General features: G+C 43.5%; 1 protein-coding gene across 2 annotated transcripts in view; it reads left to right on the plus strand.

The window, feature by feature from the left end:
* Positions 1-14,322, plus strand: part of GRM3 (glutamate metabotropic receptor 3) — a 93,473-nt gene that overhangs the window by 77,195 nt on the left and 1,956 nt on the right. The window contains exons 4-5 of one of the 2 annotated variants that reach the window (XM_033162201.1): positions 11,879-12,945; positions 13,996-14,170. In XM_033162201.1, the coding sequence (XP_033018092.1) occupies positions 11,879-12,945; positions 13,996-14,170 (1,242 nt within the window). The remainder of the gene's footprint in view (positions 1-11,878; positions 12,946-13,995; positions 14,171-14,322) is intronic. The other variant, XM_033162202.1, reaches the window with a different exon arrangement.

Raw genomic sequence — 14,322 nt, forward strand, 5'->3', positions numbered from 1 at the left:
TGGGGTCCTTAATTCCTTCCTTCCTTGGGCGTACCAAGGGGGGTGCTGTGGGTGCCGTCCGCCCTGGGTGTCCCCACTGAGGGGGGGGGGGTGACAAAATGGTGGGCGGCACTTACCGCGGGGCCTGCAGTGCGCCCGAGTCACGCATCTCTCCTGGGAGTGATGCGGTGGCTTGAGCACCCACAGGCTCCATGCTGCCCCAAACAATCTACCCGTTCCCTCCCCCTTATTATAGCATTGGGAAACAGCAGGGAGGGTTGACAGCTATGGGCTGGCCCCAGGCACCCGATCAGCTTGCTCCACTGCTCCCTCCTTCCTTCCTTCCTTCCTTCCTTCCTTCCTTCCTTCCTTCCTTCCTTTCTTCTGACCTGGAGCTTGTCATGTTGCCAGGGTGGCGCACGGAGTAAGGAGTTTCATGGCAGTGGCTCCCACAATGCTAGCATCACTTGAAAAGGGAGTCCCAAGGAAGCAACACCAACAGAGGATCAAGCGATGCCATTTAACTGAACTGCAGTTCTATTTTTCACGGGTGTCTTTGGTAGCTGAACAATTATTCCAACTTTCAATTCATTGATCTAAAAGCAAGAAATTTCGGTGAATCGCAGCTCCTAAAGCAAAGTCTTTGTGTGCCTTGCCTGCTGCCCGCTTTATTATTGCAATTACAAGCATCATTACGTCATCTTTTTGCTTCACTTTTTGTTTTGTATTGAGTGGAAAGATGATGAGATGCTACAGATGGAAAGAGTATCTCACACAGCATTTTATCTCCAGGGCACTTGGTCTAGGGTTGAACCCAACTGTGCTCTCAGCTATATGTTGACAAATGCATGTGGCTAAGAGAAAAAGAGATGAGGCAGAGAATTTTAATGAATTTTAGGCTGGTGTTACTAATGACCTTTTCAGAAGAACTTTGCAGACTTTTTTCCACCTTCGGTCTCTCCATGGGTCGGTTCTCCTGCCTTTAAGCAAAGAAATAATACATCCACAGCCCTCTTCTGTTCCTGAACTGATTCAGTGGAGCAAAGTATTGGGAAGGGAAATAATGTGTCGCAGTGGTCCCTGACCTCTCTCTTCAAGGGCAGAAGGATTTGCAGATGGGAAGGAGGGTGTGAAACCTACATGCTCTAGACAGACTGTGTCGGTTGCATGATGTGTGCACCCCCAGCATCCTAAGATTGCCAGGTCTCAGGGGTTTACTTGCAGATTCAAGAGTTCAGCATCCCCCTCAGGGGCTCTGGGGGGAGTACTAAAAAATAATAACCGGTGGCCACTGATCGCCCTCTTCTCCATGAATTTGTATGATCTGCTTTTAATGCCATCCAAATTGAACTAATTGCCATCGTTGAACTCTGCTCTGGGTGAAGAAGGGCTTCCTTTTATCTGTCCTGAACCTTCCAACAGTCACCTTCATCAGATATCCACAAGTCCTAGTGTTATGAGAGAGGGAGAAAAACTGTTCTCCTTCCTTCCACTTTCTCCATGCCAGGCCTCATGTTATATAACCTTCTCTCATGTCTCTCTTGTTCACATAAAAGTCCCCAAATCTGCAACCTTTCCTCGTATTGATTATTGGCATTATTGATATTGGTATTTAAATTCCAAGTCAACCAGCTGGAGCAAAGCAGAAAATAGTTCCTTAGCTGAGCAAACAGTTGCCAAGAATTAAGGAATTAAGAATTGTGATCAGCATCAGAACCAAGCTCACTCACAACTCCTTTCACATAGAAACCTAGGCATTCTTTTCTAGCAACCTAATTGGGAAGTGAGGCTTTTCAGTTGTTTCTGTTATTAGCCTTTTGGGAGACAGAATCTTGTTGTTCTATTGCAAATTTCCCGATCAACTTTCTGCCCCTCCCTGCATTAGCACACCCTATTTACATATTTATTTCTCAATGGATCTGAGGAGGAACTTGAGAATAGCAGCATCTAGACAGATGGCCCTATCAAGTGGCTAAGAGATGCTGCTGTGAAATGGGAAGTTATTCCTTCAGAGCTGGTCTTCCCTCACCCATGAAGTTCACAGGCTCACTAGGCAGACAAGCCGATATATCTTACGTCCCTGCCTCTGCAACTCTGGCTGTGTACATGGGCGTACCCAAGGGGGGGCAGGAGAGGGCACCTGCCCCCCCCCCGACAGAAGCAAAATAATAATAATAATTAAATGGTTATCGGCAGCCTAAAAGGAAAAAAAGCTCTCCTAAAAAAGCTCAACTTTCTCCCCCTCCCAAAATGTAAATAACAATTGAGTTCTGCCGACCGGCAGCCAGCCACTGTGTGTGTGTTGCGCCGGCTGATCGTTGCAAAGAGCTTTGGAAACAGTTCCCTTGCATGGTGAGTTGCGATGGCTGAGGATCCTAGGAAACTGAGTTTTTCAGCCATTTGGGGGCTTTCTGTTTGGGGGGGGAGTTTTTCTGTTTTTTGAAGCTGTTTTTGTTTGCTGTTTACATAATATGGTCAGTAATCTAAAAATGAACTGAACCCCTAAAAAGGGGGCATTCCTCATCCCCAAAAAGGTCAACAACTTTGAGCTGAACCCAAAAAAACGCGGGTAGATCACTGCTGAAAGTAGATCACAGTCTCTTGGGAGTGGGCCACCCCTGGTATAAGACATGTGACTAGAATAAAATTTTTAAAAAATTCAAGCAAATAATTGTAATAACTACCGTAATAAAGCACTGCTATAATTATATATAATTTTCCTAAAATTTTGTTTTCATTCGCCTTTCTGTGCTGAAATGTCACAACCTGAACGACCATGGCTTGCCCCCCCCTAGTTTTGATCCTGGGTACGCCCCTGTATCTATATTAAATGCAATGACAGATCGCACAGTACTGTTTTGAAGAATAAGGTAGATCTCCCCACATCTTTTTATAATTAATATTTTAAAAAAGAATTTCAGTTATAGAAAATAAAGTGATGAAAGAAAAAAGTGCAAAAAATACATTAAGAAAGAGTATAGCATAGTACAAACAAAATAAAATAAAAAATTCCTTCCAGTAGCACCTTAGAGACCAACTAAGTTTGTTCATAGTACATTCAATATAATCAGTTACATTTCCACACATTGTTATGTAGATATATAAAAATATTATTGTCCTAATTCATATATGATTATTAATAACCTACCATATTCTGAACAAACTCATTCCAAATGTCAATATATTTGTCCAGAAAAAGTTTATAAGCAATCCGTTCCTCTGCTGCGAGTGTTGTCCTGTCGTCAGTTCACTGTTTGTATTTATTCCTCCAGTTCTTCAGGATCAGCCTCTTGGCTACAGTTAGGGTGTGTAGAATCCATTTTTGTTGTCCTGTTGTTGGCTTCCATACAATAGGTATATAATTCAAAATAATATGTTCCTCTGAAATTTTTAACTTTCCCCCCACAGTCATATTTAGTGAGTATGGGGCACTGTAAAAACATATGTATCAAAGAAGTGTTATCCTTATTACAACTCCAACAAAGAGCTACATTAGACAGTCTTTTTTAAATACAAGTCCAATAAATCCTGAATACTATTTTCTGCTGTATAAGTCATAATTTAAGATCCATCGATACCATCACTATAGAAGCTAAAACTTTCCCCCACCACATAGGTAGTTTTGGAAGATCCAATTCTTTATTCCATTCATTTCTTAAAGTCTGCATGTCAAACTTATTTATTGATAATAAATATTTATGGAAAGTGATCACTGGTTTTTTTAGTTTCAAAAGATTTATTCAGTTCCTCCAATATCTCTGGTGTCTCAGAAGCTGTAAAAGCTGCCAGTCCAAACATGGCACTTAGAAGATGCTGTAGTTGCAGATATTGCAGGTCTCCTCACATCTTGCTAAAATCAGTTAGATGCCCCTGCCTGGATTTTGCACAGGCTCAAGTCAAGAGGAAGTGGAACCTGGGAGCAATTCTTTAGACCACGTTGAGCCACAATTATAGCCACATCACACATGTTCACACATACAACAAAGATGTTTAAATTGCAATGTGTGAATGCAACAAAAGTGTATATCAGATAAACAGTCATCAAGGAATATAAGTGCTACTCTAGGGGGCTGTGGATGCTTGGGGACCCACAAGAATATAATTGTGGGGGCCAGCTACCCACAAAGCCAGTGAGCAAAGCTGGCAGGCAGCTGTAGTGCTGCCTCCAAGAGAAAAGCAGTTCAGCTCCACCCTCTACAGCCAGCAAGTCAGGCACACTTTTCGGGGGGGGGGCTCCTCAAAAAACGCAATGTGATGTTGCATGTGACACAATTCAGGGCACCACAATTTAAGAAGGATGTTGACAAGCTAGAACCTGAGCAGAGAGGGGCAACCCAGATGATCCAGGGTCTGGAAAACAAGCCTTATAAGGAGCAGTTGAAGGAGCTGGATATGCTTAGCCTGCAAAAGAGGCGACTGAGAGTGTGTGTGTGACGTCGCACATCTGCATCACAGTGGTGGGCACTCACAGTCTTGAGGGTGAGATGGTACCCCTGGCAAGGAAACGTGATTGCCCCCAGCTCCCTAGTGGGTATATGTTTGATGGCAAACCTGGGCTTGCCTCAGTATAGCACGGGGCAATGACCTTAAACATAGTCCTTGCAGAAGAAGGCTCTGTTTTAGAAGGGGACAGGAAAAACAGAATTTAAAGGGTGGGGGGGCAACACTTCTTCTTTTTCCTCCCTCTCTCATCCTATTTCACTTGTGGGAGACGGTTGCAATTTTGGCTACCAAAGATAAAAAAGCAAACTGCTCAGAGCAGACTAACTCTCCCAAATCCTTCCAAGACAGCTTGCAATAAAGAGTGCCCACTTCACCAAATCCAGTTCCAGTTCCCAATACTGCAATTTCATTTCCTTTCCTTTCCTTTTAGTTACACAGCATAGATGCAGCACTATTCTCTGGTGCCACCTGCAGGCTCTCTCGCCATCTAGCAAGGGCAGCATTTTGAGTACACCTGTTTTCATTCCTATGAGGAGGGGGGGAGGGGGAGGAAAAGTACAAGCTGACTTCTGTTTATCACTTGCTGCCCCTGGGGATTTCTTTACCTGCATGGCATTACCTTCCTTAATTTGCTGGAAGCCGCCCAGAGTGACTGGGGCAAACCCAGTCAGATGGGAAGTATATAAATTTATTATTAAGGTGGTACCTCGGGTTACAGACGCTTCAGGTTACAGACTCCGCTAACCCAGAAATAGTACCTCGGGTTAAGAACTTTACTTGAGGATGAGAACAGAAATCACGTGCCAGAGGTGCAGCGGCAGCGGGAGGCCCCATTAGCTAAAGTGGTACCTCAGGTTAAGAACAGTTTCAGGTTAAGAACAGACCTCTGGAATGAATTAAGTTTTTAACCCGAGGTACAACTGTATTATTATTATTATTATTATTATTATTATTATTATTATATTAATTGTTTCCTATCAAAAAAGCCCTTCTAAAACAGACCAAACACCCATTTAGTCCTGTATCCTATTTCCAGTCATGGCCTACCAGACATTTTTGTGTTTCTCCCAAACAACTGCTATACTATCTCTGAACATGATGTTTCCATTTAGTCATCACTGCAGACAACTATTGATAGATCCATCCTTTATGAAATTTAAAAGCCATCTCTGCCAGATGTGAAGAACTCCAGGATGGGATGCCCAGAGTGGCCCTCTCCACTTCACCTGCCTTGCTTGGCACCCTCTTTGGGTGCTTCTACCCAGCTAGAATGTAGCCTTGGCCTCTGATCATGCCATTTGCTTGGCTGGACAGAAATATTTATTTCTTGGTGGGTGTTTTTCTTTTTGTAAATCTAACAAAGAATAAAATACAATCAGGATTAAGGGGCTTTCTCAGGACAGTGGAGAGTGTGCTGTACCCTGTGGGTGGCAATGCTCTGCGCAAATTGGGCAGTCGAGGAGGGTCAGTTGGGGGGAGTGAGAAATGTCCCTAGTTTCACCTGATGAGTGTTGGGGGTTATGGGTTTAGAGGAATGTCAAATAGTCTGCAGTGACTATGGCTGGCCTTATTTGGTGCTGCAGTCAAGCCACATGCATGCATGGGACAATTTAGGCATTTCAGTCAGCAGGCATATATTTTGAGTTGAGGGGATTGGGCCTGAGAAGTGGACACAGCCCCACACAAAAGACACCATATGTGAACCTGGAATTTGCACGTGCCAATTTGTGTGACTCACTTCATTAACGGCTATCTTTTCCATTTTTGGCAAGGAGGAAAGGGTATGGATCACACCTGATTCCATCCTTTGAGTGGTGTCAGCGGCACTTGCTCCCAAGTTGTGAGTCTTTTCCCCCGGCACACAAAGGATGTTACTGTGAAGGCAAAAGTCTGAACCAGCCTCATTCTTGAACCAGACTATGGATTTTCCTTTGAGCCCAGTCAGAAGTGCTCAATGAAGGCAGAGTACACAGAATGAAACAACAAGTTTTGTCAGATCATCAAGTTCTGTGGGCTGAGTATTGCTAGCTGCTTTAACAAGGCTATAAATCAATCTTCACAGCAGAACTAGGTCCTACTATGAAGTATGGCTCTCTAAACACATTTGCAGGCCCACGTTCCATCCACTTCACAGGAATGTGCATCAGAGGAACTTTTTAAGGATCACACAGTGGTTTTTCCAAAAGGCCCAGAGGTGGCGTGAGGCTGTCGGGGGGGAGGGGGAATGGGCTTTTAATTTCCTTTGTAATTAAAATTTGATTGCTAGCATAAATTATCTTGCAATGCTTCCTTCCTTTTGTGCAAGTTATTTCCCACAGTGAATAACTTCAAATTAAATGACTCTTATCAACCCCAAGGCATCAGTGTTTAAAATCTCAGAGTAGGTTCCTTCAGTTTGGGAATTATAAATGAAACATAATTACGTTTCTTTAAAAAAAAAAATCTATGTTGAGTTTGATTCCTTTTCCCCCATTTTAATTATATTGTCATAATTCCTCCCCCTGACACACCAAAAATAAAAAAGTAAATGCAAATTGGAATGGCAGTCAGTGGAAATGTGATACAAAATTAAGATTAATTTTGCTTCAGTTCAGACTGTTGTTGTTTTTTTATAAAGAATTTATTAACATTTTCATAACACAACACAAACCCAAACCCACACCTACAAATACATAACAAGTACAAATACATATATTGCCAGGATTCTTCTTCTTGTTTATATACCTAAGAAAAAAAAATTTCTATTTTCGAATCTTGACGTTTGACTTCCCCTGCCTTTTCACCTTCGGTTTTAAAACTGTATTTTACTTCCATAACAACTTTTCTCTAAAAAACAAAACAAAGAAATTAACTTCAAATAAAGATAACACCATTATCTTAATCTTCATGTTCTAACATAAATCTTAACAAAGTATTCTTAAAAAATCTAAACTTATTTCTTCTGTCCTTTATCATGCTGCTATTAACATAAAATCTCAATATCTCCTTACTTAATCAAGATAGACTTACAATTAACAACCTTCACCCTCCGAATTCAGATACCATAACAAGCCATTTAAATTTTACATTTAATACTTCACCCCACACCCCCTCTGTCCATTGTCTTTCTCTGTCTTTCGCCGGAACCAATCTTCCAATTGTCTTCTTTTCCCAAATGTCCACAGATCCAGGCAGCATTCACAACAAACCTTGCATCAAGCTTCAGGATACATATCCCCTCTTTTCTGGACTCCTCCGCTTCTTTGTACCATACTTCTTCTTCTTGTAGATATCTTAATTCCACGTCCCTTGCCCCCGAGCTCCCACCTCGGGGTCTGGATATTGCAAATCTTGCCGTTCCGGGGCTGCCACCCCCAAAGAACGGTTCTTTTTCCCGGAGTCGCCCAGCCATTTCAAACCATCCTTCAAGTATCCCTTCTAACTCTTTGCCAAGGTTTGCTTCCATTGTGTAAAACTTTTGAAAAGCCTCCTCTGTGGAAAGTGATTTTTTTTTATTTATTATTCCACTCAAGACTTTCAATTTCCGATTGAGCAGTTCCAGTCTCAAGACAGTAAACATTTCTTTGTCCGTTAGTCCAGAGTTCAAAATAAGTTCAAACACAAAGTCCAGCATGTTGGGGGAGGGGGTGAGTGTCAAATTTCAGTTCCTGTCTTTTCCTTCCTTTGTTTCAATTATTTCCCACGTCAGTCAGTCCAAATTTCCCATCGCCATTTTTTCTGAAGCCAGAGCGTAAAGACCAAAACTTTAAACGGAGATATTTTCTGCCCACTTAATCCCCAAAGGGAAATCTCAGCAGTCTCAGTTTTCAAATTCCAGACACATTATATCCATTGTTGTAGCAGCAGTCACTTAAACTGGTTATTTTCTTTCCTTCTCCCGAAGGGAGGGAGGCAGGCTGCCTTTCCTCTTCCCCCCGGATCATTCCAAAGGTAAAAAAGTCAGTCAAATACTCACGACCACCGGGTTCTTTCAAATCATTAATGACAGGTAGAACTTAGACGCTCATCTCGGGATTTGTCGCCGCATTTACATCCCGGTTGGGGCATGTCCCCTATAGCCCGGCTCCGTCGTCCCTTCACCCCCACTCCCCCTTTACAGGGGGAGCGAGGGAAGGGTTCGGAGCCACAACGGGCATAGCCGGGGAGCCCAGGGTGCGGGACGCTCTTCCCGCACCCCACCGGAGCCCCGCTTTGCGGTAGCGGGGCTCCAACCCCCGGGATGGACTGGGCGCTTCGCAGCCGAAGCAGCCCACGACCACCCGCTATGGCGTCGCCGCCGGAAGTGGTTCAGACTGTTAACTTGCTGCAAACGGTACCCCTGACCTCACGCTTGTGCAGAGCAGAAATGAATTTGCTCTCCAAAGTTTCAAAGCTTTACTTAAAAATAGCTACATATAGACATTATAAAGATACAAAGTTACAATTTATGCTTAAACAACTTAATAAATCTAGCGGGTGTTTCAGGCTTCTAAGCAAGCAATGCAGTCCCATCTTCTTTTTTAGTCCTTAATGCAGTTCAGTAAACTTTCCTCTTTCTGGTCCCAGAGAGAGACAATAAACTTGTTCATCATAACAGAACATCCCCTCCAACATTTCCTGCTGTCCTAAACCCTCAAACGGAAACATTCAACACCCAACTGTTCCTTAACATGTTTACTATAGTTAAACTCCTAATGTAAACTTCTCTTTCTAGCATTTCGAATACAATATATTCAAGCACAGCATTTTATGCACATTAAGCATATATCTTTAACACTGCAGTGACGGTCAGCTGAGCCAGACCAGAGCCTGGGGATGCAGTGCCACAGAATTCAACCAGAGAGCTGGTGCCTCTCTCTGATTGGCTGCCAAGACAGCTTAGTCAGAAGGGGGTGGAGCCAGGGAGAATAAAAGGAGAGAGAAGCCGATAGTAAGGGAAAGAGCAGGAGGGAGAGTTGCAGAGTTGGTTCTGGTCCGTGTGTGTAACATCCACTCTGAGGAGAAGAATATCCACAGCCTCTGAGCTTAGCTAGAAAGACGGAGTATAGTATCTTGGGAGAGTATTCAGACAGGAGTAACGGGAAAGCTGACTTTGAACAAGGAGAAGTAGAGTCTGTGAGGATAAAGTCTCCTTGGGTCTCCTGTCAGTCAGGAGGGGAGGGATCCTCTGGACAGAGAAGCTCCCAGACCAGTTAAGAGGGGTGTGGGGATCCCCTGGATCCCCTGGGATGGAAGTACCTCAGGAGTGGCAGTGAGGAAAGGCTGGGAAAGTGCCCCCCTTGTTTAGGAGCCAAAGTGTTAAGCTGAAACACCTACACAACCACTAAGTGAAGGAACTGAGGTGAAATAACGGGAGAGAAGCTGAGCTTCGGCCATCTAGGCTGGAAACCTGTAACATCCAACTGAAGAGAATTAACTGAAAATAAGCTGCTGAAGTTGAAAAGAAGCTGCGAGTTTACTACCTTGTTTAGAAGCCTGAAACACCCGCTAGATTTATTAAGTTAACTTTTCCCTGAAAGAACTTCATCTCCCGACAAATCATTTGTTTTACCAACTTTACTCTGTATAATAAATATTTCTTTATTGCTTCTGCCTGAGCCTCCTACTATCAAAGTTTTACTTTCACACAAAAACCCAAAGCCTTCAAGAAGATAAGGGTAAGAAAAGCATTGGCTGTGCAAGTAACACTTGATGGATAATGTGTAAGGAAGTATCTGAAAGTTCCAAAAACTCGGCAAGGATGATCTGTTTGTCTAGAGTTGCTTAATCCAGATAGCAGGATGCAGCCTTGTAGCCAGACATCTTGTTGTAGAGAAAGGCTAAGGGACAATATATATATATATATATTTAGGTGTATCCCTCACAGATGTTAACAACATGTCTAAAAATATTATCTGAAAATGTGACCAATTCCTCAAGACAATTTTGGCTGCAGCTTAGTGGCCAAGGGGGGGAAGGTTTCTGCTGCCCATGACACCCGTGTTCTTCATGATCCATGCAAAATTCATTATTGCAAAACCTTGGATGTGTTGAGTGTGAGTATATAAGAGAGAGAGGACAGCATACCTTCCCCAACTCAAAAGTGAGTTGAATGTGCAGAAAATGCAGTTTCTCAGGAAGCAATGGCGTAGCTGAGGCAACTGTTTCTGAATCATGCTCCAGAAATTAGTAACAATTCTCCATTCTGCTGTAAAAGTAGACATAATTGGGATCATGAGGCATGAACACCTCTCCCATCCCTTCCTGCTGCCCCGGCTGCCACACCCATGGGTTCCTCCGCTGCCTCCTCAGATCACCTCAAACTTAGTGGTTGGAGCAGCAATTATGACAGCCATGGAGAGGCCTCTTTGCAAGGTCTCCATTCCTCTCTAGTACTCCAGAAGAAGCATCCTGTGCCTGAAAGACCTCGGGAGCATCCAGTTTGCCATTCTTAATTGGAATGCCAGGCACCTGGAACTACACATCCCAGGGCTCATTGCAGCCGTGATGCTGTTGTAAGTATATGGGGCTGCATCACAGATGCAAATAGTCACCAGACCTGTAACATCCAGGATGTCTGGAGGAAGCCTCAACCGTTTATTTTGAGGCACAACACTTCGATGACTCTTTGTTGGAATATCTGAGTCTGTTTCATCAAGACAGCTAAACATGCTATATGCTGTTTTGTTGTTGTTCAGTCGTTCAGTCGTGTCCGACTCTTCGTGACCCCATGGACCAGAGCACGCCAGGCATGCCTATCCTTCACTGCCAAACTCATGTTAGTAGCTTTGGCCAAACTCATGTTAGTAGCTTTGAGAACACTGTCCAACCATCTCATCCTCTGTCGTCCCCTTCTCCTTGTGCCCTCCATCTTTCCCAACATCAGGGTCTTTTCTAGGGAGTCTTCTCTTCTCATGCTGTTAACCATAGCTAATTCTTCATATTCTTTTTTAAAAATATATTTTTTATTCATTTTACAAGATATAAAACACAAATACAAAAAACAAACAAAACACAAACAATTCTTATATCAACTTCACATTTTCCCTTTAAAATCTTAGGGTGACTTCCCCCGACCTCCCCTTCCTGGGTTTCATTACCATTCTTCTTTATGCAGTTTCATAATTTATCATAAATTCATTAACATATTTAAATACCTATTATTTTATTATCCAATATAATTTCCTTTAATCCTTTATTAAAATCCCAATTACCCTATTTTATACCAGAAACCTCTAGTTACTTCCCTAGAGCTAATTCTTCATATTCTGACATGGAAAAGTAGAACCAAATTGTAAGTAAAATAAACAAACAACACCTTAACTCTGTACAAATGATTAGAAGAAGATTAGTTTATGCAAAATTATTTCTTTGCTGGTTTTAGGTTTGTTGAAGCTCTGTTGACAAAAAAGAAAAGAAATTGTTTGTTTATGCACACTGAAAAGAAGGGCAAATGCATAGACTAGAAACATTGTTTTCTCTCTCTTATTTCTGGCAGCTCCATTCAGTTCTTCCAAATCTGTGGACAACACTGTTAAATTTGATATTTACGGTGATGGGATAGGCCGATACAATGTCTTCAATTTCCAGCACAATGGTGGTAAATATGCCTACTTAAAGATTGGCCAGTGGGCAGAAACTTTGACCCTCGATGTAGACTCCATCCATTGGTCCACGGATGTTGTTCCAACTGCCCAGTGCAGCGACCCTTGCCAACCTAATGAGATGAAGAACATGCAGCCAGGAGATGTCTGCTGTTGGATTTGTATTCCCTGTGAACCCTTCGAATACCTGGCTGATGAGTTCACCTGCTCAGACTGTGGACTTGGGCAATGGCCCTCTATGGATCTCACCAGCTGTTATGACTTACCGGAAGATTACATCAAGTGGGAAGATGCCTGGGCCATAGGGCCTGTGACTATCGCATGCCTGGGCTTTGTTTGTACTTTCCTAGTTGTGGGGGTCTTCATAAAGCACAACAACACTCCTTTGGTCAAAGCTTCAAGCCGCGAGCTTTGCTACATCCTCCTCTTTGGAGTCTTCCTCTCCTACAGCATGACCTTCTGCTTCATTGCCAAGCCCTCACCAGCCATTTGCACCTTGCGCCGCCTGGGCCTGGGCACATCGTTTGCCACGTGCTATGCTGCCCTCCTGACGAAAACGAACTGCATTGCCAGAATATTCAATGGGGTGAAGAACGGGGCTCAGAGGCCTAGATTCATCAGCCCACGTTCTCAGGTCCTCATCTGCCTGAGCCTTATCATGGTGCAGATTGTGGTGGTGTCTGTGTGGCTGATTTTGGAGGCCCCGGGCACTCGTCGATACACCATCCCTGAGAAAAGGCAGACTGTCATATTGAAGTGCAATGTCAAGGATTCTAGTATGTTGATCTCCTTGATGTATGATGTGATCCTTGTGGTCTTATGCACTGTGTATGCCTTCAAAACAAGGAAGTGCCCAGAAAACTTCAATGAAGCCAAATTTATTGGCTTTACAATGTATACGACATGCATTATTTGGCTGGCCTTTCTGCCAATCTTTTATGTGACATCAAGTGACTACAGGGTAAGTTTTCCACCACCATTTTAGCCAGATCCAGTGCAATATGAAATATTCTGCTCAGATAAACCAATGAAAGCCTGCTGTTTTTATGTGTAGTGGATAGGGAGCACTGTATTGTGGAACAGGAGACTCTCAGCCACTGCTTCTTGGGCCAGAATACACGGGATACCAATGCATCTTTTTTTTTTAATCAGGATTGGGGCTTTGGGTTCCTTCCCAAGACAAACAGCAGCTTTGGGGGACAATTTTGTTGGGACTACTGTATGTTGGTGTAGGAAGAAAATTAAACTCTGCAGTTCTGAGCCTGATTGGATTCCCTTGCACCTGGCATTTACACAACTTAAGCACACTTAACATCACACAAAGTTTGGCACTTAGTAAATGCAGGAATATTTTTGCCCAGTGTGGGGCTCAAACCCATGACCCTAAGATTAATTGTCTCGTGCTCTACTGACAGAGCTGGATGTCATATTTGCAGTGCTGGAGGGAAAGCATACCTGTATATGAGATGGTAGTTGGAAGTATAAGCACTTGGGTGAAAATTTGGTCAACACTATTCAGAGGCAGCTTGGGTCTGAACATTAGAATTATAGAATCATAGAGTTGGAAGAGACCACAAGGGCCATCCAGTCCAACCCCCTGCCATTAATGGCTCAAGGACAAACAATAGTAAAAGTCTGTTGCTTGCAGGAAAATTTCAAGCAGGGTGTGAAGGCATTCAACTATTGTTGGAGATTGTTCATGTTGGACTACATGAACTCTTGATCCGATCCACTGGGACATATTTTTGGTCTTCTGCTCCTATGTTCCAAAAGGGATTGAGTTTCTCTTCCTGTATGTCTGGAGAATCAGTCTGCTCATCATGGTGGCAGCATGAGTGCTGTTGCGTTCCCACCCTGCTTGTGAGCTTCCCATAGGCATCTGGTTGGCCGCAGGGTGAACAGAATGCTGGAATCGAGGGGCCTCTGGTCTGATCCAGCAGATCTTGTATTGTGTTTGTATTGGGAGTTCAGAATTCACCCCTGCTGACCCTTCTGGTTTTTCTCCACACAGGTTCAGACCACAACCATGTGCATCTCCGTGAGTCTCAGTGGCTTTGTTGTCTTGGGGTGTCTGTTTGCCCCCAAAGTGCATATTGTCCTCTTCCAGCCACAGAAGAATGTGGTCACGCACAGGCTGCATCTCAACAGGTTCAGCGTCAGCGGAACAGGAACCACTTATTCCCAAGGTAATTAAAGATCATGGCTGCTGCCTTCAGAGCCCCACCCACCCGCCATTCATTCTTACTTTCCTAATTTCTCCATCACTTGGTGGGGGGGGGGAGCAGGCAGAGACAAAAGTGGGCAGAGAAGCACATGTGAATTTTACCTTTGTGCAGAA

This window comes from Lacerta agilis, chromosome 10 (assembly GCF_009819535.1).
Source record: "Lacerta agilis isolate rLacAgi1 chromosome 10, rLacAgi1.pri, whole genome shotgun sequence".
In the NCBI taxonomy this organism is placed as follows: Eukaryota; Metazoa; Chordata; class Lepidosauria; order Squamata; family Lacertidae; genus Lacerta; species Lacerta agilis.